This window comes from Trachurus trachurus (assembly GCF_905171665.1).
Source record: "Trachurus trachurus genome assembly, chromosome: 9".
NCBI classification, from domain to species: domain Eukaryota; kingdom Metazoa; phylum Chordata; class Actinopteri; order Carangiformes; family Carangidae; genus Trachurus; species Trachurus trachurus.
This window is the reverse complement of record NC_139895.1, coordinates 28193940-28221229: the sequence shown is the minus strand read 5'-3', so window position 1 is coordinate 28221229 and position 27290 is coordinate 28193940. Positions and strand designations below refer to the sequence as shown.

General features: G+C 41.2%; 3 protein-coding genes across 5 annotated transcripts; 1 reads left to right on the top strand and 2 right to left on the bottom strand.

Annotated features, from left to right (window-relative positions):
* Positions 1 to 349: 349 nt before the first annotated feature.
* ppm1f (protein phosphatase, Mg2+/Mn2+ dependent, 1F) lies at positions 350 to 8227 on the bottom strand. Of its 2 annotated transcripts, none has more exons than XM_083979576.1 (8): positions 8109 to 8227; positions 5470 to 5700; positions 4469 to 4599; positions 3956 to 4158; positions 3660 to 3848; positions 2860 to 3003; positions 2574 to 2667; positions 350 to 1486 (listed from the first exon to the last, which is right to left on the bottom strand). In XM_083979576.1, the coding sequence occupies exons 2-8, from the start codon at positions 5634 to 5636 to the stop codon at positions 1107 to 1109; spliced, it is 1308 nt and encodes a 435-aa protein (XP_083835702.1). In that variant the 5' UTR covers positions 5637 to 5700; positions 8109 to 8227; the 3' UTR covers positions 350 to 1106. The 2 variants fall into 2 exon arrangements, with proteins under 2 accessions (XP_083835702.1, XP_083835701.1); XM_083979575.1 differs by having other exon boundaries at positions 8115 to 8214.
* A 681-nt stretch (positions 8228 to 8908) lies between these two features.
* On the bottom strand, positions 8909 to 24951 carry top3b (DNA topoisomerase III beta). 2 transcript variants are annotated; one of them, XM_083979312.1, is made up of 18 exons: positions 24686 to 24951; positions 20415 to 20546; positions 19928 to 20034; positions 19734 to 19808; positions 19139 to 19335; positions 18254 to 18410; positions 18058 to 18171; positions 17540 to 17630; positions 16112 to 16266; positions 15854 to 15959; positions 15348 to 15494; positions 14643 to 14816; positions 14141 to 14269; positions 13776 to 13925; positions 13266 to 13366; positions 10981 to 11182; positions 10543 to 10730; positions 8909 to 9469 (listed from the first exon to the last, which is right to left on the bottom strand). In XM_083979312.1, exons 1-18 carry the CDS (start codon positions 24753 to 24755, stop codon positions 9191 to 9193), a joined length of 2574 nt encoding a protein of 857 aa, XP_083835438.1. In that variant the 5' UTR covers positions 24756 to 24951; the 3' UTR covers positions 8909 to 9190. The 2 variants fall into 2 exon arrangements, with proteins under 2 accessions (XP_083835438.1, XP_083835437.1); XM_083979311.1 differs by lacking the exons at positions 19928 to 20034; positions 20415 to 20546 and having other exon boundaries at positions 24686 to 24944.
* LOC310991852 (uncharacterized protein) lies at positions 21892 to 23711 on the top strand (the record flags this gene model as incomplete). The annotated part of the gene is made up of 3 exons (XM_083979783.1): positions 21892 to 21906; positions 22939 to 23114; positions 23483 to 23711. The coding sequence occupies 3 exons, from the start codon at positions 21892 to 21894 to the stop codon at positions 23709 to 23711; spliced, it is 420 nt and encodes a 139-aa protein (XP_083835909.1).
* Positions 24952 to 27290: the final 2339 nt, after the last annotated feature.

Here is a 27290-nt window from a genome sequence, read left to right as displayed (position 1 = left end):
TGCTGGAGCTATGCTAATAGCATCGGTGGCTAAGCTTCTGCAGCTCCACGTTACACTTGTTCCAGGCTCTGCACGTCGTTTTTCTCTAGAAATAGAAACTTTTTTCCGACTTTTTTATCTCTGTACCGATCGCGCTCGTCTTCTCCTTCTTCTTCACTTCTTGTTCTGATCTACAGTCTTCTTCGTTCTACACATCCCAGAAGCCCCAAAATTACTCACAGTGTGCGCGAGAGCGTCCCCATTTACCAGCCGCAGAAAAGTGCATTTGACGTCTATGAACGTCAATGGCACTCAAGCGTTGGATTTTGATTGACGTCCATAGACGTCAATGGCACTCAATGAGTTAAATGACCTTACTGCTTGGCAGACAGTGCGAGGGTGACTGAAGTTACATTTACAAACAAACTTTCATAGAACAGTGCAACTAGCCCATGCAGCTCAGCTAAGAGCTATAGAAGGATTTCACTGGTTAACAGTTAAAGTTTCCTAGGCCAAACAGTGATGATCAGTGGATGCGACTCCAGTCCCACTGCAGAACTGCACTTGGTGAGAGTTCATTGACTTAAAAGACACAGTATGAAACAAATTGTTCATTAATATGTATTATGCTTAGAGAACATGTGGGTAAGAGGTTTTTTGGCAACAAATAAAAACACTGAACTCAACAAAGGTAACAGACTTAATAACAGTATGAAGTTCAAGAGGAGACAAGCTTCTTTTTCTGGCACAGACAATATGGAATCATTCAAATCATTGTGGCATTTACATATTTTTCATGTCATACTTTCTCTAATGTTTCCTAATCAGTCAAAATGCAAAATATGCAACAAATATTATGTAAATTACATTTCTTTTAAAACATATATAAATATGAATGGAGGGGAGCATTGGAGGGATGTTTCAGCAGGGGAAACCATGCTAGAAAGAACTCCTACTCACCCTAACAGTGATATCGTATGATGAAACTCTGCTGTGTTTTGTTAGGCTCAAATTAACTTCTTTAGTTTGTAAAGATGTCAGCACCTGGAGGCAGAAAGAGGCTAATACTGTATATACTGAGTGGCATTTGCTTGGTGAAGTGGGGAATAGCAGACAGACCTCCTGCTTCACTGCTGTGGAGCATTCTGGGATGTGGACTCCTGAGAAGCTTGTGCAGTTCCCGAAGTAAAGTCCTGAGAGAGCAGCTGCTCCAGCGGACACAGGAACACCAGCATCACTGTTATGTTATCACTAGAACCGGCTGCCTTAGCATGACTCACCAGGTGCTGAGCCACTCTCAGCCCAGGCTTCTCCTCAAACTGTGGAGCGCCTTCCTCAGGCTCACCAGTCTGCTGGAGAGCATCCAAGACCAGATCTGGGACCATGGAAGGCTTGACCGCATCGAAGAAGCCGTCACATGCCAATAAAACATAGTCTTCATCTCCACACAGCTGGATTGTTGAGCTGTCTGCATCTCCAGACACATACGGCTTCTGATCAAAGTCGCCTGGAGAAATGAGGTGTGGTTAGCAGCTGCAGCTGATACACCAGATCAGATTGGTCTAAATCAATACACCAGGTAAAATGTTGCTCATGACTGAAGTATTGGTCAGTAAGGCACAAGAATAACACATACACATGTACAGCGTGTCACATCAATACCCGTCCGGGTTGCTCACCGCGCTATTTATCAGTTCCCACTCATACTACTGCATACCATCCCCCCTGTATCCCCACTTATATTAATAATTAACATGAAGGAATTAACACATTATTCTACATTACATTCAGTATTGGAAATTCAATGATATATGTTGAATACCTTGAGAGCATCTCAAGGCCCACTTGAAAATCTCAAAAATATTGGCAGCTCACATCTGACCAAAAGGCAAAACAATGCCCTCACAGAGCACTTTTTCTTTAAATGGTAAAGATCAATCATTCAGGGTTGAAAGGGTGGCTTGACTCTTATTTTTTTTTATTTCACTCTAATTCTACCTGTTGCCACCCATTTTGATAATCCAGATTTTTGTCATGGTCTTTTAATGCTCAAACTGAAATAGCACACAAGTGTACAAAGTGGTCTGATGACCATAACATAAACATCCTAAAATTGGCTCATCAAAGTGATAAGTGCTGGTTTGTGTAGAATGTGTATGGAAGAAAATATTAATTGATCCCTAATACATCTGGGTTTTCCCTGTCTCCTGTTAAAGCAGAAGTAAGTGATCCGGTCGTTTTGGCTAACTTCTTGTCAGCCGATCACTTACAGCCCTTAGTCAACATGAGGGTGAGTAGATAATGAGCGAAATATCATTCTAGGGTGAACTATCCCTTTAAGTAAGTTGTATGTCTCTTGGTAATTAAACTGCATGTGTGACCCAGTAGGACCCCTAAATGTAAACACCTTGTGTGACCCCCCTCCTGCCACAGCTGTGTGTTCACTCTGCATCAGTCTCTTGTCATGCACCTGCTCTGTGACACTGGGCTCAACGTTCACCGGATTACTAATAAACTCTGGAACTATGGACTTTAGTGAATGTTCTACAACATGTAGAGACCATGTTAATCATGATGGTTTGTTAGAGACTTACCAATAGCTCTCGACACAGCATAAGTGCCATTAACACGCCAGCAACCCATGAATGTGATGCAGCCACCAAGATCTTCAATTCTTTGTTTCTCATCCTGGAGGACAAAAGAGACAAAAGAGACAGAGCTGAACAGCTGATCACCTTCCTACCACTGACAACACTGACTGCAATGTTCATCACATTTTTATTCCATATGCGACAGACATGTTGGGCTGCAACACATACTGATTCCACAGCCAGTATGTGTGTGTGTGTGTGTATGTGCGTGTGTGCGTGACATCCTTACTTCTCTCTCTGGTTTGTGGGGGTCCATGAGAGTTACGTCCTGTCCTTTAGTGACCAGCATTGCTTGAGAGTCTCCGAGCCAGGCTATGGTCAGCTCTTGACCCTGGATGAGCACAGCCACACCTGTAGAACCACTCCGCAGACGCTACAACAACACAACACACACTCTGCTTACATGTCTTTAAGTCAAAGGAAAAATTACAAAGTGAAAACTGCAAATGCTGAAGAAAGACACAAGAATAATCTGTTAGACTAAATTAGGCAGACACATTAATAAGAGGAAGGTTCAGTTACATTTTTCTAGAAATTCACTTGAAATTTCATTTTAAAATTCAAGTTAAAAATTAATTATAGAATAATTAACGGGTAAATAGCTATATTTGTATGTATTTAGAGTTAGAGTTGACTGAATGACTGAATGTTCTGTTTCTTTAAGGGTTGCCACTAATGATTAATTTCCTGATGAATTATCTGCTGCCTATTAGTTGATTAATTCAGATTCAGACTATAACATTTTCTCAAACACTTATACATTCAGCAGCAGACAACTTTCATGACGGCATGAGATGATTTTTCAGCAACAAGGACGACACATATTTTTTTTTAAAAGAAGCTCTGCTTACTAATGAACAAATCGCGTGAAGTAATCCTTCACATGTGTGACTAATCTCATGCTTCTGTCTGTTATCCCAGACCAGCTGTTTGTGAAGAACAGGCTATACAAATACACTTGTCTTGTAATCATTCCAGTGTGTGTAATTGCTGCTGTGTGCTGAACCCAGAGCTGCTGTAGTAGCCTACCTCTCTCTTGGCTTTTCTTCTGAACATGTCGTCTGTCTGTTTGAAGGCAGCTTTAAAGGCCGCGGCTGCGTCGCTCTGAAGTGTTTCCTGTTGGCTCAGAGCAACATGGAGGTGAGTGGCAGCGTAGTTGGCAGCATCCACTCCTCCATGTCCATCAAACACAGCAAAATAGGCACGCTGGACTCCGTCCTGGACCATTGTAGAAGAGAGAGAGAGAAAGATCAGATATACTGAATTCATTATCATGAAATCTTGGAAACAGTAGCAACACAAGGAGACCAATGAAAGCCTTGTACCTGGATTCCAAACAGCTGATTAAACTCAGCCAGGGCCATGTGTCTGTCCTCCATCTTTCTCCTTGTGTTCTTGATGGCATGAACAAAGCACTGGTGTAACTGGGAGGGGCAGGGGGGGGGCTTGGGGAGGCTCTGATGCCATGCCAGTCCTACATCTATGAGCTTATTGAGGAAGAGTCGTTGGACTGCTTCTGACTGAAGCACTGATGGAAAAAAAAAACAGAAATACACAAGGAATAAATGAAATGTCACTTGGTTCATGAATTGGGGACCAATTCAATTCAATTTGTTAGTTGCACAGTTGTGCCATAGGATCATGATGACGGTGATCCACAATCATCAGAATGATTGTGGATCAAGCCTTTCTAAATGTCAATATCATAGAGAAGTATTTGAATATAGTAAGACTACTAGCCTAGGTAGAAGTACTCTCCATATGCACCAGCTGCAACTGCCTCTGAGTAAAAACCCTACAATACAAATGCCCACATGTCACAGATGTAAAACACTCACAGGTAACTCTCTGTTCTTCATCCTGGGCGACCTCAGTCTCTTCAGGGCACTGGAAAGGTGAAAGGTCATTCTGCAGCAGCTGGGACAAGGCAGCGTGGCACAGGGCGGCACTGAGGCCTGCAGGAGCAGCCCTGAACCAACACACAAGCAACAACACCGTCTCACCAAACAGCTAAATGGCACACAGCTGCTGTACATGCAGAGTTTACAGAGAAACAAGACTCTTCAAACACAAATATGACTGAAAGCAGCTGCACATTTACACTGAAGCTGCTTACTTCACATGTAACTGAGATCAACTTGTCATTTCCTTCATAGCAGGACATGTTGGTGCAGGGAGGACTGGGCCCACAGAAACAGGAAGTGGACACAACAATGGAGAGAGAGAGTCTTTCCTTCAGATGAACAATGTGAGCAAGAAGAGTTAGTTAACTTTAGCTGAGCTTGAATGTTCAGTCATAGAGACTAATTATAACACACACATATGTAATTGTATACACACAGACACACACGTTGCACCCTGGAATCTGGTGGAGCCACTCTCTCAGTTTGGAGGTTACAATGAACACTATTATGTTCCATTCATAAATCATTCTGATGGAACTCATAATGAAGTGGTACTCAATTATTAGCTATCTGAATACATAGCAGAGACATCAGCATATTAAAGAAGATACCTACTAATAGAGCTTGCTGCAGAGAAGACTCTGACGCTTAATTACATTCATTTCATTCTTTGATTGCAAGAGTTGATAATTAAATGAAGACTAATGAAGTTCTACGATCCATAATGAGAAAGGCAGGATGAGCTTTTGATGGAATGTAACATAAAAGTTTTATTGTATCTTATGATATTGCAGATTTCAGGTGGTGCTGACCAGATGGAAGCACTGTTTGTCTTGTTGTGTGTTGCGTTGAATGTTGTGTTGCTATAACTCTTCTCTCTCCTACAGGCCTGTAATACATGGAATAGTCTGTGTCCCTCTCCGTGCCGGTCTCACCTGGCAGCCAGCAGCCTCAGGCCCAGCTCCAGGCTCTCTCCTTGAAGCTCCCCCTCGGTGACTCTGCAGCTCATGGGGCTGACAGGCAACGGGCTGCCTTCCTCCAGAGCAGCTGGGAACTCCTCCACAAATCTACCCAAGAAACTCCTGGCCTCCTCCTCCTCCATCCCGCTAGCTGTGGCTGCAGTTTGCTCTTAGGCGAGGTCAGGGCCCAAAGGTCACAGGTGGAGACTGAAGAGGGCAGAGAATTTGAATTACCAGTGGTAAGAAATCAAATCAACATTATAAGATTATCATTGTATATAGCCTATGCCTGGCCTTCGCTGTAATCCAAACCCTGCAACACTGAGCATTCAATGTCAAGCATTTCTCTAATCCAGCCAAAAGGTTTACCAAGCAGAGAGAACTGAAAACTAGTGACGTCATGAGATGTTCAGGTTTTGAGGTTTGTGTGGAATGTGGCTGGATCATTTCATACATCCTGTATTTGATATGTGAGGCCTTAATTCTCGTCTGTATCACATGACTGTGTGCATAGGACCTTCATGACAAGAGATTAAGTTATAGTTGCTGGATTATAATAGTGATGGACACTGGTGATTGTAATTTCAACGGATTAGCCAAGGTATGGACAAGACTGATAGGCTACCTGATGAGCATAGTTGTGTAACATTACCATAAATGCTTTATTTAACTATACTTAAGGATGTGTTGATTGTTTAAAATAAAATAAAAAAATATCTACAAAATCATGGTTTCCCGTGTACTGATACTTCATAAAACACTAATGTTTGCATTGGTGTATTTCACATTCTGGCCAGTAGATGTTGCTCTGTCATCATGAGGCATCATGAACCCAGCCTTTCCTCAGCCTCTGTGCAGGAACAGTGGAGTCTCGTGGAGCTTTAATTATCTCACTAAACTGAGAGTCTATCATCACACTGTCTGCTCGGACTAGGACTCAACATGGTGTTGGTTGTGTTAAATCATATTTAGTTGAGCTGTTCTTGTCAAACCTGCGGAGTTCCGACATGACCAGTACATTGTAGGGTTGTGTCTTAGCAGCAGGCTAGCTGAAAGCTTCTTCCACCACATGATGCAGTAACAGACTTTATGTGTCAGGTTTTAACTTGAAAGCCAAAACAGTGAGTCGGGTTTGTTTCTTGTCAGTCTGACTGGGCCCAACTTTACCAGACATGAAGCAACACAACTTAGCATCCGGCCGAACAGTGTGTGTGTGTGTGTGTGGCTGCTGGGAGGTGTCCCGTCTTCATTAGACAAAGATAATGTACGATACACACACACACGTACACACGTTTGATGGATCAACATGTACAGACCGGTACACACACTGATTTGACACAGTCTGGTACGGGTGAAGGAGGTTCCCGCAGTCCACATCACTCAGCTTCAGAGTTTTACTATGTTTTGTAGCTACTTTGTTTTCGCAGATAGTTATTTCATGCACACATCGTAAACGGTCTGCTGCTGGTTTCCACTGTTACGGGCGATTCCACCAAAAGAGTGCCATTTATGTCCCCAGCATATTAAATGTATAAAAACATATATTAATATAATATAAATTGCATTTAATTGATAAACTAATCACCATACACATGAATCACTGTAGAAATTAAAGATATATAATTTTTAATTACTATAAAAAGGCTTTCAAAGCACTGAAACATAGCCTTTGTTGCATGTCCCCAGAGCCAAACGCTATAGTTTACCACAATGCATAATGACTAAAATCCTTCTAAAATCTCATTTTTTTTGCATATTAGTGTGACTTTATATTATATCTACACTTATATAAAAAATTTTAAATTAAAACTTAATTATATTTTGGTTAAAATTCACATTTTAGTCCCGTCCCCAGGTTTTCACTCAGTGCTGTTACCGAACACATTCTACACTCTAAAAGTTTTGGACCATTCCACCAGTGACATGTTCTGCTGGAAGTGACATCATTTAGGTCTTTTGAAAGTCATGGGAAAACCAAAATTAAATTCTGTAATTTATTTTTCCTGAAATTGAATGATATTGTAGCTATGTCAGGGTCCGTCACTCTTAAAACTCATTCCTGTTACCAAAATTATCTCTAGACAGTGTTTGTTGATATCAAAAGTAAAATATTCAGTTAAATCCTAAGAATGTGCTCTGTGTGCTCAAGCTATTAGTATAGATGCTATTTGGCTAGATTTCACACAATTGCTGATTTTATGCTAAAAACTCATTGCTGTTACCCTCATTGCTGTTACTTTTTCTTCAAAAATGCAATGATAAAAGCAGCAATAAATTAAATATAGTAGCCTGAGATTGACCACTACTCATTTTGAATGAGTAAATGTGTATATTTAAAAATTCTATACTGAAATGGAATGAAAAATTAAGTTTAATTTTTAAGAGTTACAATGAGCAAATGGCACTCTTTTGGCGGAATGACCCTTACACTCAGTCAGCCGAGAAAACCCACTCATTCCTGTCTGGATGTGTTGAATCTTGACAAGCCCCAGGGCGGTTCATAGAGCCGTGTAGGTTAGCACAGTCCCGGCTACACGACGTAGCCTACACACAACTGAAAATACGACGAGACAAAAAGTACAAAATAATTAAATAATGAACACACACACACGCACACAAACCTGCGCTGGTTGGCCCGGATGGTAGAGAGGCTGTCCGGTAATAAATAAACAATGTAGACTAGTAATAATGTTGCGCGAGCTGCAGTGCGCTACACCCTATTGGACCTTTTTCCTGTACGTCATCATACTTCCGCCCTCTTTCCGCTGTGGCTTTAAAGGGCTGTACCATAGCTTTACATGGTCATACCAACCATAGACATACTGTATACCACACTTAGGAAATCACTATAGAGGATTGTATTGCTAGTAGTACTATGTCTATCCTGACATTGATGATGTTCAAGATTTTTTTTAATGAGGAAATATCAGGAAACTACATAAAACTATTATCAGATAATGAAAAATGCTTTGTGCCCAAATGCCCAAAGTATTCAGTTTCTAGACTGTCATCTAAACACCTGGAACCATTGAATATGGAGCATCATTTGTTTATTATTGGTGATTCATGTTTGTCTATGAACATTATAATGAGCTATTGACAAAAATAACATGAGTACATTTAAAACATGAAATTTCAATATGGAAAGTAATAAAACCTAATACAGTATGGAAGAGCATCAGCAGAAATAATCCACTTGAAAGCTGAAGTTGGAAAGCATAAAGTGGACTGAACATGAAAAATGAAACTGTTAAATCAACAGGCTGTGGAGGAGGACATTTGTTGGGCCCCAAGGAAGTTGTGGACCACTGCTCAGAGACTCACACAATAGAAGAAGGACTTGACCCTGGGGAGAACATCCCTAAGACTTACCATGGACCAGCCTCATCTGTTCCAGCCGTCTGCTCCACAGAAAATCACCCAGAAGCCTCTTGTTTCCAGTGAGGTGAATGATCCATTGCTTTTCCTGCTACATTCCACATAGGAATGTAGATCCTATCTATTCAATTAATTAATCAATCAATCGATATATTCATTAATTGTGGTCTGTACTCCTGTCATGTGGGTGGACATGTTTAATCTTTTTTGTCTGAATTAACATGCAGACAGGAAACATTTTGTAATGTTTTGCAATCAAATGTGTGAACACACCTTCATGTTCTTTCAAACAAGTAACAAGATTTACTATCCACAGACGTTATACAAAGTATGCTGCCAGGGCCGCCATTTTGTCTTTTGGTTTTTTAGGATTGCCGCGGCGTCCTCTGCCTCGTCCTCGTCCTCCTCGTCCTCGACCTCCACACCGATGCAAGAACCTCATGGTGGCGTGTTTCAGCTCCACCAGATCCTGGAACACGTTATCACAGAAAACACAGCCGGTGTGTTGGGTCTCGCCGGCGGGAAGCGGAGTGCGCGTCTTGTTGAAGTCAACTGCGACCAGAGAGGCCTCACAGGTGTCGCAGGTCTCCTGAGCAACCTGTGGGAAGAGAGGAACCTCAGAAACAGGATATAGCATCTTGCCAACTGTAATAACCCTTTTCAACCCAAATTAGAGGGCATAAGCACTTTCTAATGTTGGTAAACCTGCTAATTCACCGTCGGGTTTGTTTCTGGGTGTTAACATCAGTGCTGATAAGAGTCAGTAACAACTTGTGCAGACTAATTTGAGCGGGAAGAAAGGAATGTGGCCACAGAGAGTCCAGACCACCTCCCAATGTCCAGATCTCAGAGAAGTCCTGAAAGGTCCTGGAAGTGTTCACACCTGTAGCTGACAACATGTGATCGGATCATTAGAGACAGATTAACAGGGGCTCGGGGACAGCCCCTGTTGTCATTGCTTGGATGACAGAGATAATGTGGGCTGTATCAGGAACAAGCAGGAAGAGTACCGGAATTTGACAAGAACTGCTTTTTAGGAGATGGTCGATAGTGTCGGAGGACTTGTGGGGGGGGGTGTTCAGTAAACTGGACTGATCCCTTTACACTGACGACATCTAGCAGGAGGGGCAGAACGCAGTGCATGTGCACCATGTGCAGTGAAATGGTGCACATGTGCATGCACATCTGTCAGTCAGCAGTGGCCACTGTCCTACAGTCTATGTTTTCCATGTCATTCCATATCCCATGTTATAAACTGTTTTCTTGTCTGTATACAACATCTATTGCACGTCTGCCCGTCCTGGGTGATCCAGTTTTTCCCTGTTACGGGTTTCTGTGGATGTGAGGGTCTAAGGACAGAGGATGTTGTTATGATGCTGTGTAAAGCCCTTTGAGACAAACTGTTTGTAAAAATGGGCTATACTAATAAAATCGCCTTGCCTTGTTTGAGCAGCAGTTTGTCTGGTTAAAAAACAGCTGCTGCTGTGATTGACAGGAGTCTGGACTCACTGAAGACTGTTGTTGAGAGACACATGTGATGTAAGACGCAGGACGTCTCACTGTGATGCAGGACTGAGAGGTTCAGGATCAGGCTGCACAACATTATGATTCATTATCAACTACTGTTGTTCCTAATGAGCTGCTGGGGGGAAAGGAAGGCTGTTTTCTTACCTGCACTCTGTGTGCATGTTCAAAGAAGTGTACCACCACGTTGCATTTATTACAGGCCATCCTCCATTTTGGCCCAGAGGTGGGATCCAGCACTAAGACCCCACTCTCACACTCCACACACTGTCCGATGCCCAGAGCGTTGAGAGAGTGCTGACAGGACAGATGGGTGCACTCGTTGCAGCCCATACCTGAGGAGGAGAGAGATTCAAAGACTGTCAAAAGAAAATAGCTGCAAATGTGAATTGTGCTTTTCATTGATTTACTAGTGTTACTGGGCACCAGCTCATTATGCAGGTGACTCACTGACATTCAATTCATGTGACATTCGGCATAGGCTCCACCCAGCAACACCACATTATGCTTTCGGGGTGCGAGGCTCCAGCTGTGCCACTGTCCAACAACCACAAGATTTACTGAGTTCATGTGTTGGTCCTGTACCTTTTTTCATGTCCCTGAAGGGGGGGTTGCTGTAGCAGTAAGGGCACAGGGGGTAGCTCTTGCCCCGGGCCCCAGAGGTCCACAGGACAAGCTCAAACTCGTCCAGTGGACAGCGCAGCTCCTTGTACAGCTTGATGGCTCCATTCTGTGGAAGACTGTAGGTCTCGTCACAGTGGGAGCAGTGCAGTCTGCTGGGCTTGGCCTGCAGATACATGTTAGAGTCAGACATAACTAATTATTCACTTCTTTTAGTATTTATTATTACTGATACTACATATAATAAGTAGTTGTAGTTTATTTGATCTTGTGCACAAATTGTTACAGTCAGGCATCAATCAACACTCGATAATGCATTCATTAATTCAAATGTAATTCAGAACATAACTACATATTATCATTATTATTTATTACAGACACTATTGTAGCTCTGTAACTGCATAAAGAGAAAGGAAACTATTGATTTGCAGTAATATGATGCCATGGTGGATCAGTTCAGAGTGCTGTACAGTTCACACTACACAACTTGCTGACTTGAGATTGCTTTGAAGTCGTAAAGAGTTCATAGCACATGACTGAGCGGCAACACAGGCTCTTTCTCCCCTCATTATCCCGTGTCCTGCACTCTGATTGGTTGTTGCTGTTCAGCAACTGGGCCAGATATAAAGTTAGATATCTAGTTAGTATATGCAACAAGTCGGTGAGCCTCAATAATCACATCTTTGAAGTCTGAGTTATGAGTGCACACATATGAAATAGTTTTTTTTTACCAATCAACTGCCAGACAAATTCAACCTGGAGCTGTATTTTCATAATATTTTAGGTCTAAAAAAAAAAAAAAAAAAGAATCTGAAGATTTTCTTTTAAATTGCTCCTGTTCTGCAGCAGTTCTGCATATCCGTTTGTTGATAAAACAAACGGGAGCTTCAGACGACCTGTACATAGTTAGCCGTCAACTTGACTCTCACACAAGACTTGGCGAGTTTGCGAGACTTTGTATTCCAGCTCCGTTTACAAACATGTCGTCTTTCTTGAAGTGAACAAACCCCTCTGTGTATGTTTGAAGACATCTGACACTGTCTGTGGAAAAAAAAAGTGGTTTTGTGGGATGTTAACAGCCCAAACAACGTAAGATCTGTCCGCTCCCATTCTATGCTGCTGTGTTGATGCAGGGACAGACACAACTACTGCAAAACAGGAGACATTAAAAGAGAAAATCTTCAGATTGATTCTTTTGGACCTAAAATATCAAGAAGCTATACCCAGGTTGAATTAATACATGGAAGTCTTAAAGAGACGGAGTGTGCAGACTTTCTACAGCCAAAAGCACCAGCATGTGACTTCCAATACACGTGCTGGACACTGTCTACTGACCACTGACACTGACAAGGTTCCTTGAAACTGTAATGAGGCAAACTGACTGTGTGCACATCCCCCTCCTGCACATGGAGCACCAGAACACGCCACTTAGCAGCGATACACGACCCACTACGACATACATGACCTAATACGTTGGCGGTGACCAAAAGATCTGCAACCTAATGTTTCATTCATGAGCTGAAAAGTGGTTCTTTCATCAGGTGGAAATGGTAATACAGTTTGTCTGCTGAACTTTGAAGGCCAGGGCTGCAGTCAGACATCATGTGGTTCAGAATGGAACATGAGCTGGGCCTTGATGATTTAAAAGTTAAACCTTAAAAACTACATATGAGCAAAGTATCCTGCTGCCCATTGGTATACCACAGAGAAATAGCCCATTTCCAGGCCACCCCCAAAGAACAGAAGAAATTATCTTTGACCCAAAGGCAGTGAGAGTTCATGACCTGGTGGTGGTCATAGAAAACTGATCACATTGATTATCTATGTTGTAAATTTGGCCAAAGACTTCACTTCCTCAGAAGACACGGTCTGTTTGGTGTCCAAAAGACAATGAAGGCTTTCTATAACGCTGTTTCAGCAGTCTCTGAGGATATGGTATGGGGGTGTGGTTTGGCACTCTCCGTTTCTTATGCCTTACCTTATTCAATTGGTTGCTATAGGCACCATCCAATCTTGTGCATTTTTTTCCACCTCCATAATTGTGTTTGCCATCTCAGCTAATTCAGGGACATATAAAATAAAACACCTATCCCTACAGCTGTCACTATAAGTCTCGTTTAAACTGTTATTTTATGACTATTATTTTCGTCTTTTGTCTTTGTAGCTGATGACTACTCTCAAGGCAATCAAAGCAGCAGTCACAAAATGATCTACAAAAGCTGGGCTTGTCTTTTGACCATGCTGCTGACCTGAATGTACTTCATGAAGCGGTGGCACTTGCCACAGCGGGACAGCGGCTTTCCTGTGGCAGCGATGGGGGAAAAGGAGACCTCCATCAACTCATCCATGCCTATAAGAGAAAGTGGAGGTGAGAGTTACATAGGAATGAACCAAGCAGTATCATGTTTAAATGATATGTCCCTCAGTTTATTTAGTGTTATGACTGTGCTAGAAACCCCTTTAAACTTTTAACCCTTTCCTTTATTTCCTTTTGCATTTCCTTCCACCTTGCTACTGAATTCTCATGCATCCTTGTAACTGCCGTTATCATCCTGCATTTTTACCGTTTTTGCTCACTTCCATTAGTATGTGTCTAAAAGCTGTATACAACATGTCTAAAAGCCTCTAGGCAAAAGTGGATGATGGTGGAACCACGGTGGCCCGGGCATACTCAGTGCTCAGGTCCTAAATACATTGTTAACAAGGTCATCATGAGTTGGATTTAAGCTTGTGACACTGTGCTGGACGTGTGAACTCACCAGCAATGGAATCCACAAAGAAGTGAAACTTCCTCTTGAAGATATCCAGAGCATGCTGCAGGACCTGTTGGAAGTTAGCTTTGCCCAGGGAAATAAGGTTCAGTTGCTTCTCTACAGCGCTGCGAATGGTGGGCAGGACCAACTCTGAATCTGCACAATACAAATAGAGCCTGTTACTGGTAATGCATTACTATGCTAAAAAAAACACACACCTGTTTGAAGTCACTCTAATATTGTGACTCATATTGTACATCAGTGAATACCACTGGTCCCATGTTCAGTTGACATTGATTTAACAATGTTCCAGACACCTACAGTACAAATAATACATTTCAAAGAATGTAAAGCAATAAAGGGTAGATTACCTATCTTGTGATACCCGTGTACGAGGACAATGCCCAGGTTGGTGGGCTTCAACTTGCGGCCACTCTCTATGGTAACATAGTTCCTCTGACAGATGTTGTTGATGTGGACAGGGATGCTGGCATCGGTTCCTGGTGTGGGGGGGGGGGGGGGGGGGGGCACAAATCATAAGTGCCGATTCTCTCCAAATGCAGATCTTAACTGTAGCAAGTAATGAACTCTGACTCAATAATCTACATTTCCAATAATACACATGACTACAGTAAGGGCCTGATTCAATAAAGGTTTGCATGTGTATCTGCATAGACTTGTTTCTTCTTTGCTGTTTTTTTTTTTTTTACATTCCCGGGCCACCTTTGTAACCATGGTAACCCTGGGTTTAATGTAACAAAGTTTCAAACGGTCTTCGAGACTCACTATGAACAACCTGATTCCTGTCTTCAAACATTTTCAGTTACACAAAATAACCAGCAATTATATCCAAAAAGCAGCTCTAGGGTATACCAATGCCATGTTTCTCCATAAGAGTGATGAGTTCGGCCTCTGTGAGGTAGTCTGGAGGACAGGTCTGCTTTTCCACCAACTTGATCTCATCTACTGTGAAAGAGTCTCCATGCTCACATTCTGGCATGACCTCTTCCAGAGCGATGCTCTGCCAGGGCATCAGCGCTGTGAACCCTGGTGAAGAAAGTACAGAAAGAAGAAAACACTGATTAACCTGCACTTTCCTGTTCAATGTTTTTCACTTCAAAAGTCATAATAGGGCACCAAACAATACAAAAGTCTATGGGGGATTATTCTCACATTATGATGTAATTTCACAATAGCGTCATAATTTCCCATATATGTTTTAAATGGAACCCAAATCAGACCATCAAACAAGGACAGCAGGCTGCAAATACACTACACACACACACACACACACACACACACACACACACACACACACATATAAGCTGAACTGCTGCACACAGTGAACAATATTCAAATGTTTATTCAAATTTAAAAAGGAGCGGAATTCAACATTTCATTTTTAAAGTCTTAACCTGGTCTACATAAATGTAGACTAGATTACACTACAATTCCACTTGCATGCAAAAATGATCTAAATGAAAATGTAATTTTATGAGCAGGGCCTGAGCAGGGGAGAAAGTATGTGAAAATGAAAATGAAAATGTGCTTACTGAATTTGTTTGAATGTGACTGTACCTGGTGATATAGGTGTTTTGCCACTACATGAGAAACCCTCTGGTCCGATGGTGAACTCTATGGTGGTCTGTAGGTACTTGCAGTCCTGACTGATAGTGGCAATGAAATGCCGTGTAATATATTCGTACAGTCGCCAGCCATCGCTGCCTGTTGAACAGCAGGAGAAGATTTGGATTAATGGTTGTACATTACATGGTCTGTGCATGAATCTTGCAGTCTGGGTATGTCACATAGAGCGTGAGGGGTTGTTGGTATGAATTCAAGATTGTCCACAATCATTGTTACAGCTCAAATGTTTCCCTAAATTCTCCCATCCAGAGAAATCTGTGATTTTAATCATGGCAACGCTCAGTGTCATGTGTTTGTCTTTTATCTTATTCTAAGCCACAGACACTAGTATGTTCAAGTCCATCAGTGATCACAGAGTTGCCTATTCGTTACCTGTTTGCTGTCAGAGTAGTTATTCATTACCTACTATCCATTATCTAATGAGTTACTTGACCCACCCAGTTCCGCTTCTGAGGCAGCGCGTGTGGGAGTGATAGGTGGATGGTCTCCAGCATCACTTCCTTTCCTAGGTTGGTTTATTCCAGTGGAAAGCAGAGATTTCACCTGATGAAGAAGCAAATTACATTTTTTTATAAAGAGATTTTAAAAGTGCATCCACACTCTGCCTGCCTAGGAGCAGAGGTCTATTGAATTTGTAAATGTATGCATACACAAGGCATTTATTCATGTGTCCTTGACCCCAGAGTGGCCCTCACCTCTTCTCCCCATATGGAACTGTTGGCCTGCTGCTTTAGTGTCCCTTTCAGATCAAAGTTGGTTGGGTAGTGGGTTGTCTCCGTGCGTGGGTAGCTGATGTAGCCCTGTGTATACAGGCGCTCTGCAATCTGCATGGTATGCTGAGGGCCCATGCCTAAAATACAAAACATGTGAATTATTTATTTTATTTTTGCACATTCACAAAACTAGGACATATTATGTCTTGATCATTGTAATGGTTAAAGGAGCTATATGTAAGAAATGTATGGCAAATAGAATAGAATCACCCAATATGTCACCAGAGACTAAGGGATCATGTTAATTTGAAATACTGATCTAACTGACAACAATAGGGCCAAGCTATGGAGTAGAGAGCCAGGGCTGACGGCAAAAGCCAGAAGTTTACGGCGCTGGTTCCAGGAAAAGAAAGTGAATGGGATTTTTGCATTGCATTTTGGATTCTGTCAAAAAATCAGCTCTATGACTAACACAAGTTTATGGTACTTAATAGGTTTGTTCAGCGAGATAATCTTCACATATGAACACCTTTTATACCGTATCTGAAGCTTAATGCGATGGCCAGAAGTAAAAAGCTAACGTTAGGCTGTAACGGACTACTACACAGTCACTAAGCTTTCCACTAATTTCAGCTGCTTTATTTTTAAAAACATTGTCTAATGGGGAAATGGGACTGTTTTTACTTGTTGAAGAGCCATAAATAACATTAAATAACCTCCATAAGAACACTCTGGCCTGTGGGAGTGAGTGATGATGTTTAATGTCCCCGACAGGGTTTGTAGTCGTATTGAGCAACTTGTTATCAACTGCCTTTTTTACCAGACGTAAAAGCTTCAACATTCACCAGTAGGGTATTTACTGATGTGTTTTATGTCCTAGAACAAAACCTGAAACTCGTTTAAGCTTTTGTTAACCACAGACCTGATCTGAGGGATTTTACCAAAATCCCATTCAGAAAACGTATGGACTTTTAGATGAGGGCACCAGAAATGCTAAAAGCGCTGACAGAGTTCAGGGTTTACTGGCAGACTCTATTTGCAAGCCAGGTAGCATGTTGCTTTGGGCTGGAGCGTGGCTGCATTGAAAGTTATGGATTTGTGCGCACAAAAGATGCAACATTTAAACATCCCCTTTATACATATCAACGTTATTCACTAAATTACATAGAGGATATAACATAAGTTCATAGCATTTCTAATTATGGTTTTATTCAGACCTCATCACTTGAGGGAAGTTGTTATCACTGCTACTGTAAGTGGTAATCACACACTTAGAAGGAGATGCGCTACAGAGCACTACTCAGTTGTTTGCTTTCTACTACTATACTGACCACTAGACAATACATGTGTACATCCCAAATATCACAAATGAGGAGAGAGGAAGTGATGCTGATGTTGGTGTAAATGTACCTAAAGCAGAGCTAGCCACTCGTAACATCTCCACTGTGTTCAAGGCCTGGGGCCTCTGTTTGGTCTTCTCTTTCTTAGTCATTGACTCCACCTGTAGAGTGAGGTATTACACATGTCATGTCAAATTTGAATCAATCTGGTGCGACATTACAAATGTTGTAATCATATATATTCTGTGGTAATGAATTAGGATGCGGACACACTGACATACTGATATATCAGTGACTCCCTAGAGTCTATTTATCATCAAATAGGTGGCCACTTGGTTTGGTTACAACTAGTTCTAGCACTTCTGATCATCTAAAATACTAAAATAATTATCGGCCTCAGGAATGTCAGTGCCAATGTCAGTCAGGCTGTATATTCTTATATTTCAATGAACCATTATATCTAATGCAAATACTTAAGTAATCAGTCGTTAAATTGATGGCATTCTACAATGCACTATAGTTGACATTCATGTTAATAATACTGACCATGGTTAGTGTGCTTGGCATATTTAGGTTTTATGTTCTTACCTTGGCCTCCCTGGATGTCTTGGTCAGATTGACAAACATCTGACCCACCTCTCGGTCAAAGACCCTCACCCTGTTCCAGTCCAGTGTCAGTGAGCAGTCCTTGCCTTTGAACACCTGACAAAAACACAATATGTCTGTCAACACAGCAAGAAGGAGGAAATGACTGAAATGGTTTCAGGCAGCATCTGAGATTTACCTTTGCCTGGATGATCCAGTAAGTCTCTGGTTTGAAGGACTGGATCTTGTCGTGGCGTTCCACACAGAAGCCAAGCGTGGGGGTCTGGCATGGTCCGAAAGAGATCAAGGAGGAGTCCAGATTGCCGTATTTGCCCTGAAAATACTTCGTCTGGAACCTGTAAAATATTTGACCACCAAAGGTCAGGCTTTCATTTTTAGATGAGCATTATTACCTTAGAACAAAGACCCTCACTCTCAACCCTTAACTCATTAGGCAACAGAAAATCTACCACATATAACTCCATAGAGAATCTTATCAACAAACGAGACTGGGTCAAAACCTGACCAGGCCATATAATCAACAATTTAAAATGAGGATGTTGTTGGAAACTGTTGTGGAACCGACAGTAACACTACCAACATCAGCTGGTTTGAGTCTACTGTCAGCTGGGTTCAGCTCTTTATCTGTTATCTTATTCATACGGGACTTTAATACAGCTAAACTGCAATGAAGCTGTTCTCATTGACATGTTTTTTCGACTGACACATGGGTCCTTAGGACATTAACGTCCAAGCTGCTGCTATGCCGCTAAAGTCTCAGCTTCATTTACATCCACTTATAAGGTCCCTGTGGAAAAGTTCAGATTAAGTGGCATTTTTTTAGATACTTGATGTTTTCTGTAATTCTTTGTATAGCACATCAATATATAAATATGGATGAAACATGATTGCAAATCAAGTTTCCTCTAACATTCACACACATTACACTATTCTGTGGTACTGTGCCTCCAACACAATCCAACCCCATCTAATTGTATTAACAAAATCAACTAATTTATACTTGAAATGTAATTATTTTAACAGACCATGCCAAAGCCAGTGTATGGCTGCAGAAATACTGTACCGGGTGAAAGCACAGCCAACGCGCAGATCCAGCTCCTGTCGCGCATCCACTGACAGCGCTTCGTTGCGGTTGGGCTCTCCCAGGCAGTTCATGGCGTTCCAGATATCAGTGTCAGTAATGGAACTGAATTTGGCTCGGAAAACACTCTGCCCAATCACACTCCCCATGTTCATCACTGGCTCGATGATATCCAATACCTTGGAGGCAAGAGAAACATGACTGAAGGAAAGAAGCATTTCCTGATCAAGTTTGAGGGGGGTCTGGTTAACATTCTAGGACTCAATCAAATCCTGATCGTGACGTTTTGTTTGGTGTTCGATGACGCAATGATTTAAAATGAAAGTTGACATTTAGACGTCTTGAGGCGAGATGAAATGCAGCATGTTTTTTTTTAAGTATATTTTTGGCTTTTACGCCTGCGTTGAGGACTGTATGTAGCCTTTAACCACTGCGCCACGCACCGCCCCAAATGCAGCATGTTTACTGCCATCTCATGTGCTCAACCGATTTAAAGATTGCGATTGGGGTAAATGCAAAAACGCTATCCACACATAGATCAAATATTAATTCCATATGTACATGGGGGTTGAATTACCTCAAAACAGATGTTCTCGCCTTCTTTATCACAGTCCAACCATAAAACCACATAGTCACAGCCCCGTGCCTCAACCTAGACACAAAAAAATGAGTAATCAGCAAAGATATTAGACGATACATCTTGATCCCACAATAAAGACATCCATCCATCCATCCATCAAAACCAAATGCTGGGTCAACCCTAAACCTTGCCTGGAGGAATTTGACCATGTTGAGTTTGGGGGTGGCTTCTTTCTTTTCCGTGGGAGCTTTGCTAAAGAGTTCTGCAGGGTCCACCTTGTCCCAGTTGTTGTATTTTCCTTGAAAAAAAAAAAAGATTTTAGAAGAAAAGAAGATTAAAAAATTTTTGTATGAAAAATCCATGAAATCCAAATCACGAGTTTGGGAATTGTAGAGGTTGAAACCATATCAAAATGTACATGTTGACAAACAAAAAGTGATGTCACAGAGTATATGCATAGTTGCTGTACATCACTGATGCCCAAATCATGGATTTTAGAGTTAACCTTATGATCATTTGTACTACACTAAGCAATAAATGGTAAGCTCCATGCAATGTATTATAATACAGTTCAATAAAACACAAACATGTCCTTATTGTCTCTATGGTGGTGTTAATAGTGTTTTTAATGAAAATTTGGTAAAGAGACGTTTTAATCTCAAAGAGAATGCTACCTACCAATGAAATCCAGACTCATCACATGTCCACAAACAGAAGTCATCCTAAAGCGTACACTTTGGCCCTGGAAGCTGCCAGTGTATTCATGCACTGAGCATGCTCCATTAAGCCCCTTGCGACTGCTGCAGGTTCCTAAAAAGCCAACAAGAGGTTACATGTCATTAGTAAATGCAGCTATTTTTGTTTAAATCACAGGACACAAGGGTGTTCAACATCTCAATTCCCCTCTTTGTAATAAAGCTCAAGAAATTACATTGGTCTAAACATACATGACCAATAGACACATTTAATACTGGTCAAGATCCAGCTTGATCTTACACAGAAGAGTTGCATTGCATGTGTACTTCTTTTTCTCAGATCAGTGAGCTAAACAAATGCTCTCACATCGACTGTTTATAAAAATGCATATCGACTTTGGGTCTGGAAAATGAAGCCAATGCAGAAGACTCAAAAACCGGATTACAGCTGTTTACTCTGTTGGTTTAGCTGAAGTAGGCTGCCATGTTCTCAAAATGCATTTCACCGTTTTGTTTTTCTTTAAGATATTATATAACCAATTTTCAAATATGAAATGATGCTGGCATACAGCTGGTTCATGAATACATTTCATTGAACACAGTGACATGTCTGCATGTCTCCAGCTGCAGCTTTGTGGAGCTTTTTGGAGGGATGGCAACTGATAAGATTTTATTGACACTAATGCCATTATCTTTTAAGCCTTTTTGTTGATAGATACTGATAAAGATTTCCCATCTGTGCGGAAAAAGTAGGCCTTCACCTTGGCAACAATTGTTTAATATTCAAACTTCAAATATATCTTCTTTTTGTTTTAGATTACCAGTAACTCTCTTTTATGGTCACACCAAGGATTGCATTCAAATGTGTTGTTTTGTTCAGTGACAGTGTTGCTAGATCTGTGCTTTCTTGAACCACAATAGTTGTACTGCTCACACACTTGCAGGATTAAAGTAGGTCCTACTGTGTTTTCTAAGAGTGAAGACCAGTGGGACCTCGTTGTTGAACTTTCAAAACGCACTCAAACATTTACATAAAATAGCAATGAGTCAGACATGGAGTTTAACAGAAGGTGGAGTGGTAACACATGACCTCTGACAGCCGTGTCCCTTTTCCTGTAAGCAAAGGGCCTCCCTTAATGACTCTGGCTCAATGCTACGCAGTGACGTCCTCTCTGCATAAAATGATTCTGTCAAGGACGAATACAAATGAGGAGAACATAGACACAAACTGCTTTTAATTGACGTGTACAACCGACTCACCGATAACCCTACCAATCCAGACATGCACACGTAAGACAACCACAATACTGACAAGAAGCAACTATATAAATGGAGGCATGAGCAGATGCAGGTAGATCAACTTGAAGCCAAAGAACGCAAGGACCAGAGACGAAAAACTAGAACAACAAAAAAAGAAAAAACACAGAACCAAGACCAATCTCCAGTCAGAAACTTCAACCATGGAACATCTGCAGGTAAGAGACTACAGTCTTTACTATGAAGCTGAAGCTGACAGCGACACGGGTTACACTCCATCTGCTCTAAAAGTAAGGATTTTTAATGATGTCAAAAGGATGCAACAGGTCCGTTGTTGAGGAGGCTGATGTTCAGATTTGTTTAGTCAGACCTGGCACAAGACGCAGAAATATTCTGTGATTCTCCATTCATGGGCCCAAAGGTCCCAAAGGTGGAGCGCCTGTGAATATTCTCATTTGTCCAGGTCATAGTTATCTCAAGGAAATTTAAAAATCAAACGCTACTGGACTTGGTTATTTGTCTAGGAAGATGTTTCACCTCTCATCCAAGAGGCTTCATCAGTTCATGTTCGCATCTGACCAGCTGAGCCACCGTTCGATTTTTAAATTTCCTTGAGACAAAAGGTGGAGTGCTATTTGTTTAAGTGCAGGAGCTCAGCTATGGCGTGTGCCCAACAAGCACACATCCTGTTAGGATGAAAGATTAGAGGATACATGTAGCAGGTTGTATCAGTGCAGGATTCAGCAGCAGGTAGTTTGTGTCCTGACTTGAGCTGAACAAATGAAGCCACATTGGGATTCTCCATTAGAAAGTAGTAGTAGAAATCAGTCAATACGCCTTACCATGACAACTTCAGCTATATCATTTGTTCTGAAGCAACTCTTTACGTAACATACACTTGAGTGATGATTTTATCTGCAGACTGCAACTTTTTTTAACTGCAAAAAGTTAAAAAAAAATTGAGTTTTTAGTTATGAATCGATTTTCCGTCTGTAGAGACAGAACCGTGATTCTAATGCGAATCCATTTTATTACACAAATATCGCTTTCCTTGTTGTTTGTATTGCCAGCACTATGTGGTCAATCCATGCACAACACTGTCTAGGGGAGCGCTGCACCATATTGAGCAGTGTTTATTAAACTCAGAGGACTACAGTAACAGTAACTGTTGGACAAATCCATATCCAGGTGAGCAACAGAGAGAACTCTGTCGGTCCACACTAACACCATCCTGGTTCTTTTGTGTTCAGCTGCTTCGTGTCTTTCTGCTGTGCCTGCTGGCCTTCCACCAGTGTCCGGCCATCCCACTGGGCAGTCAGTGCGTGGACGAATCCTTCTGTCCATACAGCTTGCACGACTACTACAGCCAGCTGGTCAACCTGCCCAGCCACATCAACGAGCGCAGCATCGCAACCTGGACCTACGTGTGAGTATCCATATGGAGGTTGTGGCCCCCAGAAACCGCTCCATCCCCATAGACTCTCATCTTAAAATGTCAGTGGAGAATTTCCTATTTCTTGGCATCTGTATCATTCTACTCACAGATTTGAATTTTTTTTTTTTACAGATTAGTGTCATGAGTTAAGGGTAGTGGATCAATAGATTACTGGGTTACTTGAACAAGACCAGGTCAGAACCTAGTATTTGGCTGACCCAGATCACAGTCAATGTGAACATGAACGACCTTGTTGTGGAGCCGTTGTAACAGTAACAGCCAAACTTCTACATATTCTGTGTTCCCATAAAATGAACTATGAGTCAAGTGAAAGCCTGTCTCTGATCTCTCATCACCAGGGAGAACATCGACCTGAACCGGGTCCCTCAGGTCATCCATGAGGCCAGCTGCCACACCAGCCACTCCTGCAGGGGGCTGGACAATGCCTTCGGTCTAGAGACCATCCCCGTGTCCCTGAAGATGCCCGTCCTCAAGAAAAACCCCAGCTGCTTCCCCACGGCCAGCTACTCTCTGGAATTTGAACTCATCACCATAGCTTGTATATGTGCCATCTCCAGGCACAGCTGAACAGGACTGACTGCTCCGACGTCCACGTAGGACACCGATAAACAACCTGTTTGTAAATCTGGTAGTTTCTAACAAATAGTCCATTTCACTCTTATTGTTTTCCAGTTTACACTCAAGATGTCACAATTCAATGCACATTACATGGAATAAAAGTTATTTTACATTAAATGGTATCCTTGTGTCTATATTAGTATTTTCACAGTGTGACTGCCACAGTTTTCTTTCTGAATACTTTCTGTGTGGCCTTCGACCTTCTGTAGGGGTGGGCTGATAGATCCCAACATACAGATACTTGCGGTATTACCTGGTTTGTTGGTATTGCTTTTGAAAGTAGAAATGTCTATGGAAGCGATGACCACAGTCTTTGTCACTGCTGTGACTGTCACATCACTCTCAAACATGAACCAACCAATAAAGTCAGCAACCACATAGGCTACAAGCACAGAGCTTTTATGCTCAGTCCGTAGGCTACTGCAGCAGCCCAGGTGCATTTCATCCTCTCTCTCTGTCTCACTGTCACTATCACATTAGGAAAAAGCTAAACTACCATAAACTAACTTTAAATAATAAATGATGCAGTGATGGTTTTTACAAAGTTCTGCATGAAGCCACTGGTTGTTTGTTTCACTTTGGGAACCAACTCCAGGTCCCAGCCAGGTCAGTTCTTAACATGAAGACTAATCCTACTGATGATGAACATGCCTCACAAACCATCCCACTGTTGTCCCCAACATGGATACATAGTCACTGTTAATAAGCTGACATTGGATCGATTGTACAACAAAATACTTAGATATTGTTCGATGAAACACATTAGAGATGAACTTTTAACAATGCTGTAGTATAGGCTATAGTAGTAAAGGCAGGACAGCCCACACAGCGGGATCTGAGCCCACGGTTGTCGTCACGTGTTAAAGAAATGTCTCATTCCACAGTCACAACTTCATAACATACAGTCTATGGTTCATACTCACCTCTAGACAGGATTTTGGAAATGGACTGAGCCAGTGATGGTTTCTCTGCCACCATCAACACAGTCCTCATGTTGACACGCTGTCAGTCCGTCTCAGCGCCAGTGCTGTTGTTGTTGCGCTCTACTGAGAACCGCTGCACTATGGAGATATTCTCACTGCTGCTAAGAACTACTTGCTTATCCTACAGTTCTTCTGATACAACTGTGTTGCCAACTGTCTAACTTACAGCCTGCACCGGTACCATGACAGTCGGCTTCTTTCTTTCCTTCCTTCCTGCTTGTTCTTCCTTTGTCTTGATTGGCGGTTTAGCGAGTCATATGAAAGGACCACTACCGCCACCTACTGGACTGGAGTGTGGTTACAGTAAAACAGGAACAACTGGACAGGCTACTATACACTACAAACTACTAGTTGTCAATTAAATAATGTGACTGAATAATGTGATCGCTGTACTTTACCCTCTGTAATGACTAAAATACATTATTCCCTAATCCCTACACACAAGTAGCTACATGTTCAACTGTCTCTGTATCATTTCAGCTTGTGAATTTTCCGGTTGGGTGCTTGCTTTATGGTTGAGTCCCATTCTCAAGTGAGGAATTATATTTTTCCCCTTCATTTCCTCAGCTCTGCATGTTATGTGCCATCCAGTCTCACAGTCATTCAAATAGTAGGCTATTCCATATCCACTGACTGAGTACGTATATGTTTTGGCTTTGTTTAATGGAACTGAGAGTTGTAGGCTACTTGCTATTCTGGGAGTTTGCTTAGCCACTATTTTCGCTTCAAAGTCAGCAGCATGACGTTCACAGCAAACGTGAAAGAAAAAAAAATCTCAATATATTCTTTTTTATTATTATTATTGATGCAATTAAAATTTTTACAATAGTAAAGTACTAGCTCACAACAAGCAATTTTGTTTTAACTCCAGGCAATAGGTGGATAGATGACTCAAAGATAAGCATGGCATGGTAAGACCTTTAAAATAATGCACATACAAAATATTGTATTTTCTAGATTGTATTTCTCCTCATCTTCCTGCCAATTTGCTGTTTGATCCCCTTGTGTCCATAGCCCCCCAGTGTGACCCACCCCCATTATGAAAGGACATATACACTTCCATGTCTAGTGCACATCAAGAGGATTTCCAGGTTCAACTATTTTCTATTTTTCCTTGAAATGCCTCATCCTGTTCGATTCTGTCTTAAGACACATGAATGGATTTTCAAGATGATCAAAGAATCATAAGGACATAAGAGACTTGAGCAAACCACCAAACAATATCATTGCTGACGTTGTTGATGTCAACAACAACAACAACAACAACAACAACAACAACAACAACAACAACAACAAAAATTGGGACACTGGCAACAAGACTGTAAAAGTAAGGAAACACCTGGCAGAACATCTCACAAAGAATGAAGCTACCTGGCAACAGATAAGTAAAGTCTCAAGTGGGCGATTCCACCAAAAGAGTGCCATTTATGTCCCCAGCATATTAAATGTATAAAAACATATATTAATATAATATAAATTGCATTTAATTGATAAACTAATCACCATACACATGAATCACTGTAGAAATTAAAGATATATACATTTTAATTACTATAAAAAGGCTTTCAAAGCACTGAAACATAGCCTTTGTTGCATGTCCCCAGAACCAAACGCTATAGTTTACCACAATGCATAATGACTAAAATCCTTCTAAAATCTCATTTTTTTTGCATATTAGTGTGACTTTATATTATATCTACACTTATATAAAAAAATTTAAATTAAAACTTAATTATATTTTGGTTAAAATTCACATTTTAGTCCCGTCCCCAGGTTTTCACTCAGTGCTGTTACCGAACACATTCTACACTCTAAAAGTTTTGGAACATTCCACCAGTGACATGTTCTGCTGGAAGTGACATCATTTAGGTCTTTTGAAAGTCATGGGAAAACAAAAATTAAATTCTGTAATTTATTTTTCCTGAAATTGAATGATATTGTAGCTATGTCAGGGTCGGTCACTCTTAAAACTCATTCCTGTTACCAAAATTATCTCTAGACAGTGTTTGTTGATATCAAAAGTAAAATATTCAGTTAAATCCTAAGAATGTGCTCTGTGTGCTCAAGCTATTAGTATAGATGCTATTTGGCTAGATTTCACACAATTGCTGATTTTATGCTAAAAACTCATTGCTGTTACCCTCATTGCTGTTACTTTTTCTTCAAAAATGCAATGATAAAAGCAGCAATAAATTAAATATAGTAGCCTGAGATTGACCACTACTCATTTTGAATGAGTAAATGTGTATATTTAAAAATTCTATACTGAAATGGAATGAAAAATTAAGTTTAATTTTTAAGAGTTACAATGAGCAAATGGCACTCTTTTGGCGGAATGACACAAGTTCAGATGGAGAATCGTTCTGTAGGCCTCTTTAAAAGTGTAATGATTACTGTAAGAATAATGTTTCTCAATGTAAAATGTCAAAGAATTGTTGGGTTTCAGTGTTTACAACACATAATATCAGATTCGGAGAATCTCAGTACATCTTTGTTAACAAGGGACAAGCTCCAAAACCATTCCTGAATTAACTCTTGCATTCAT

Coding starts and splice junctions, on each gene's coding strand:
- ppm1f (XM_083979576.1), bottom strand. CDS start 5,636: ATGGAGGAGGAGGAGGCCAGGAGTTTCTTGGGTAGATTTGTGGAGGAG. Junction 4,159..4,468: donor TGAAGAACAGAGAGTTACCT/GTGAGTGTTTTA, acceptor TTTTTCCATCAG/TGCTTCAGTCAGAAGCAGTC. Junction 3,004..3,659: donor GAAGAAAAGCCAAGAGAGAG/GTAGGCTACTAC, acceptor GTGTTGTTGTAG/CGTCTGCGGAGTGGTTCTAC.
- top3b (XM_083979312.1), bottom strand. CDS start 24,755: ATGAGGACTGTGTTGATGGTGGCAGAGAAACCATCACTGGCTCAGTCC. Junction 19,336..19,733: donor GCGAGAACATCTGTTTTGAG/GTAATTCAACCC, acceptor CTTGCCTCCAAG/GTATTGGATATCATCGAGCC. Junction 13,926..14,140: donor ACACGGGTATCACAAGATAG/GTAATCTACCCT, acceptor TGTATTGTGCAG/ATTCAGAGTTGGTCCTGCCC.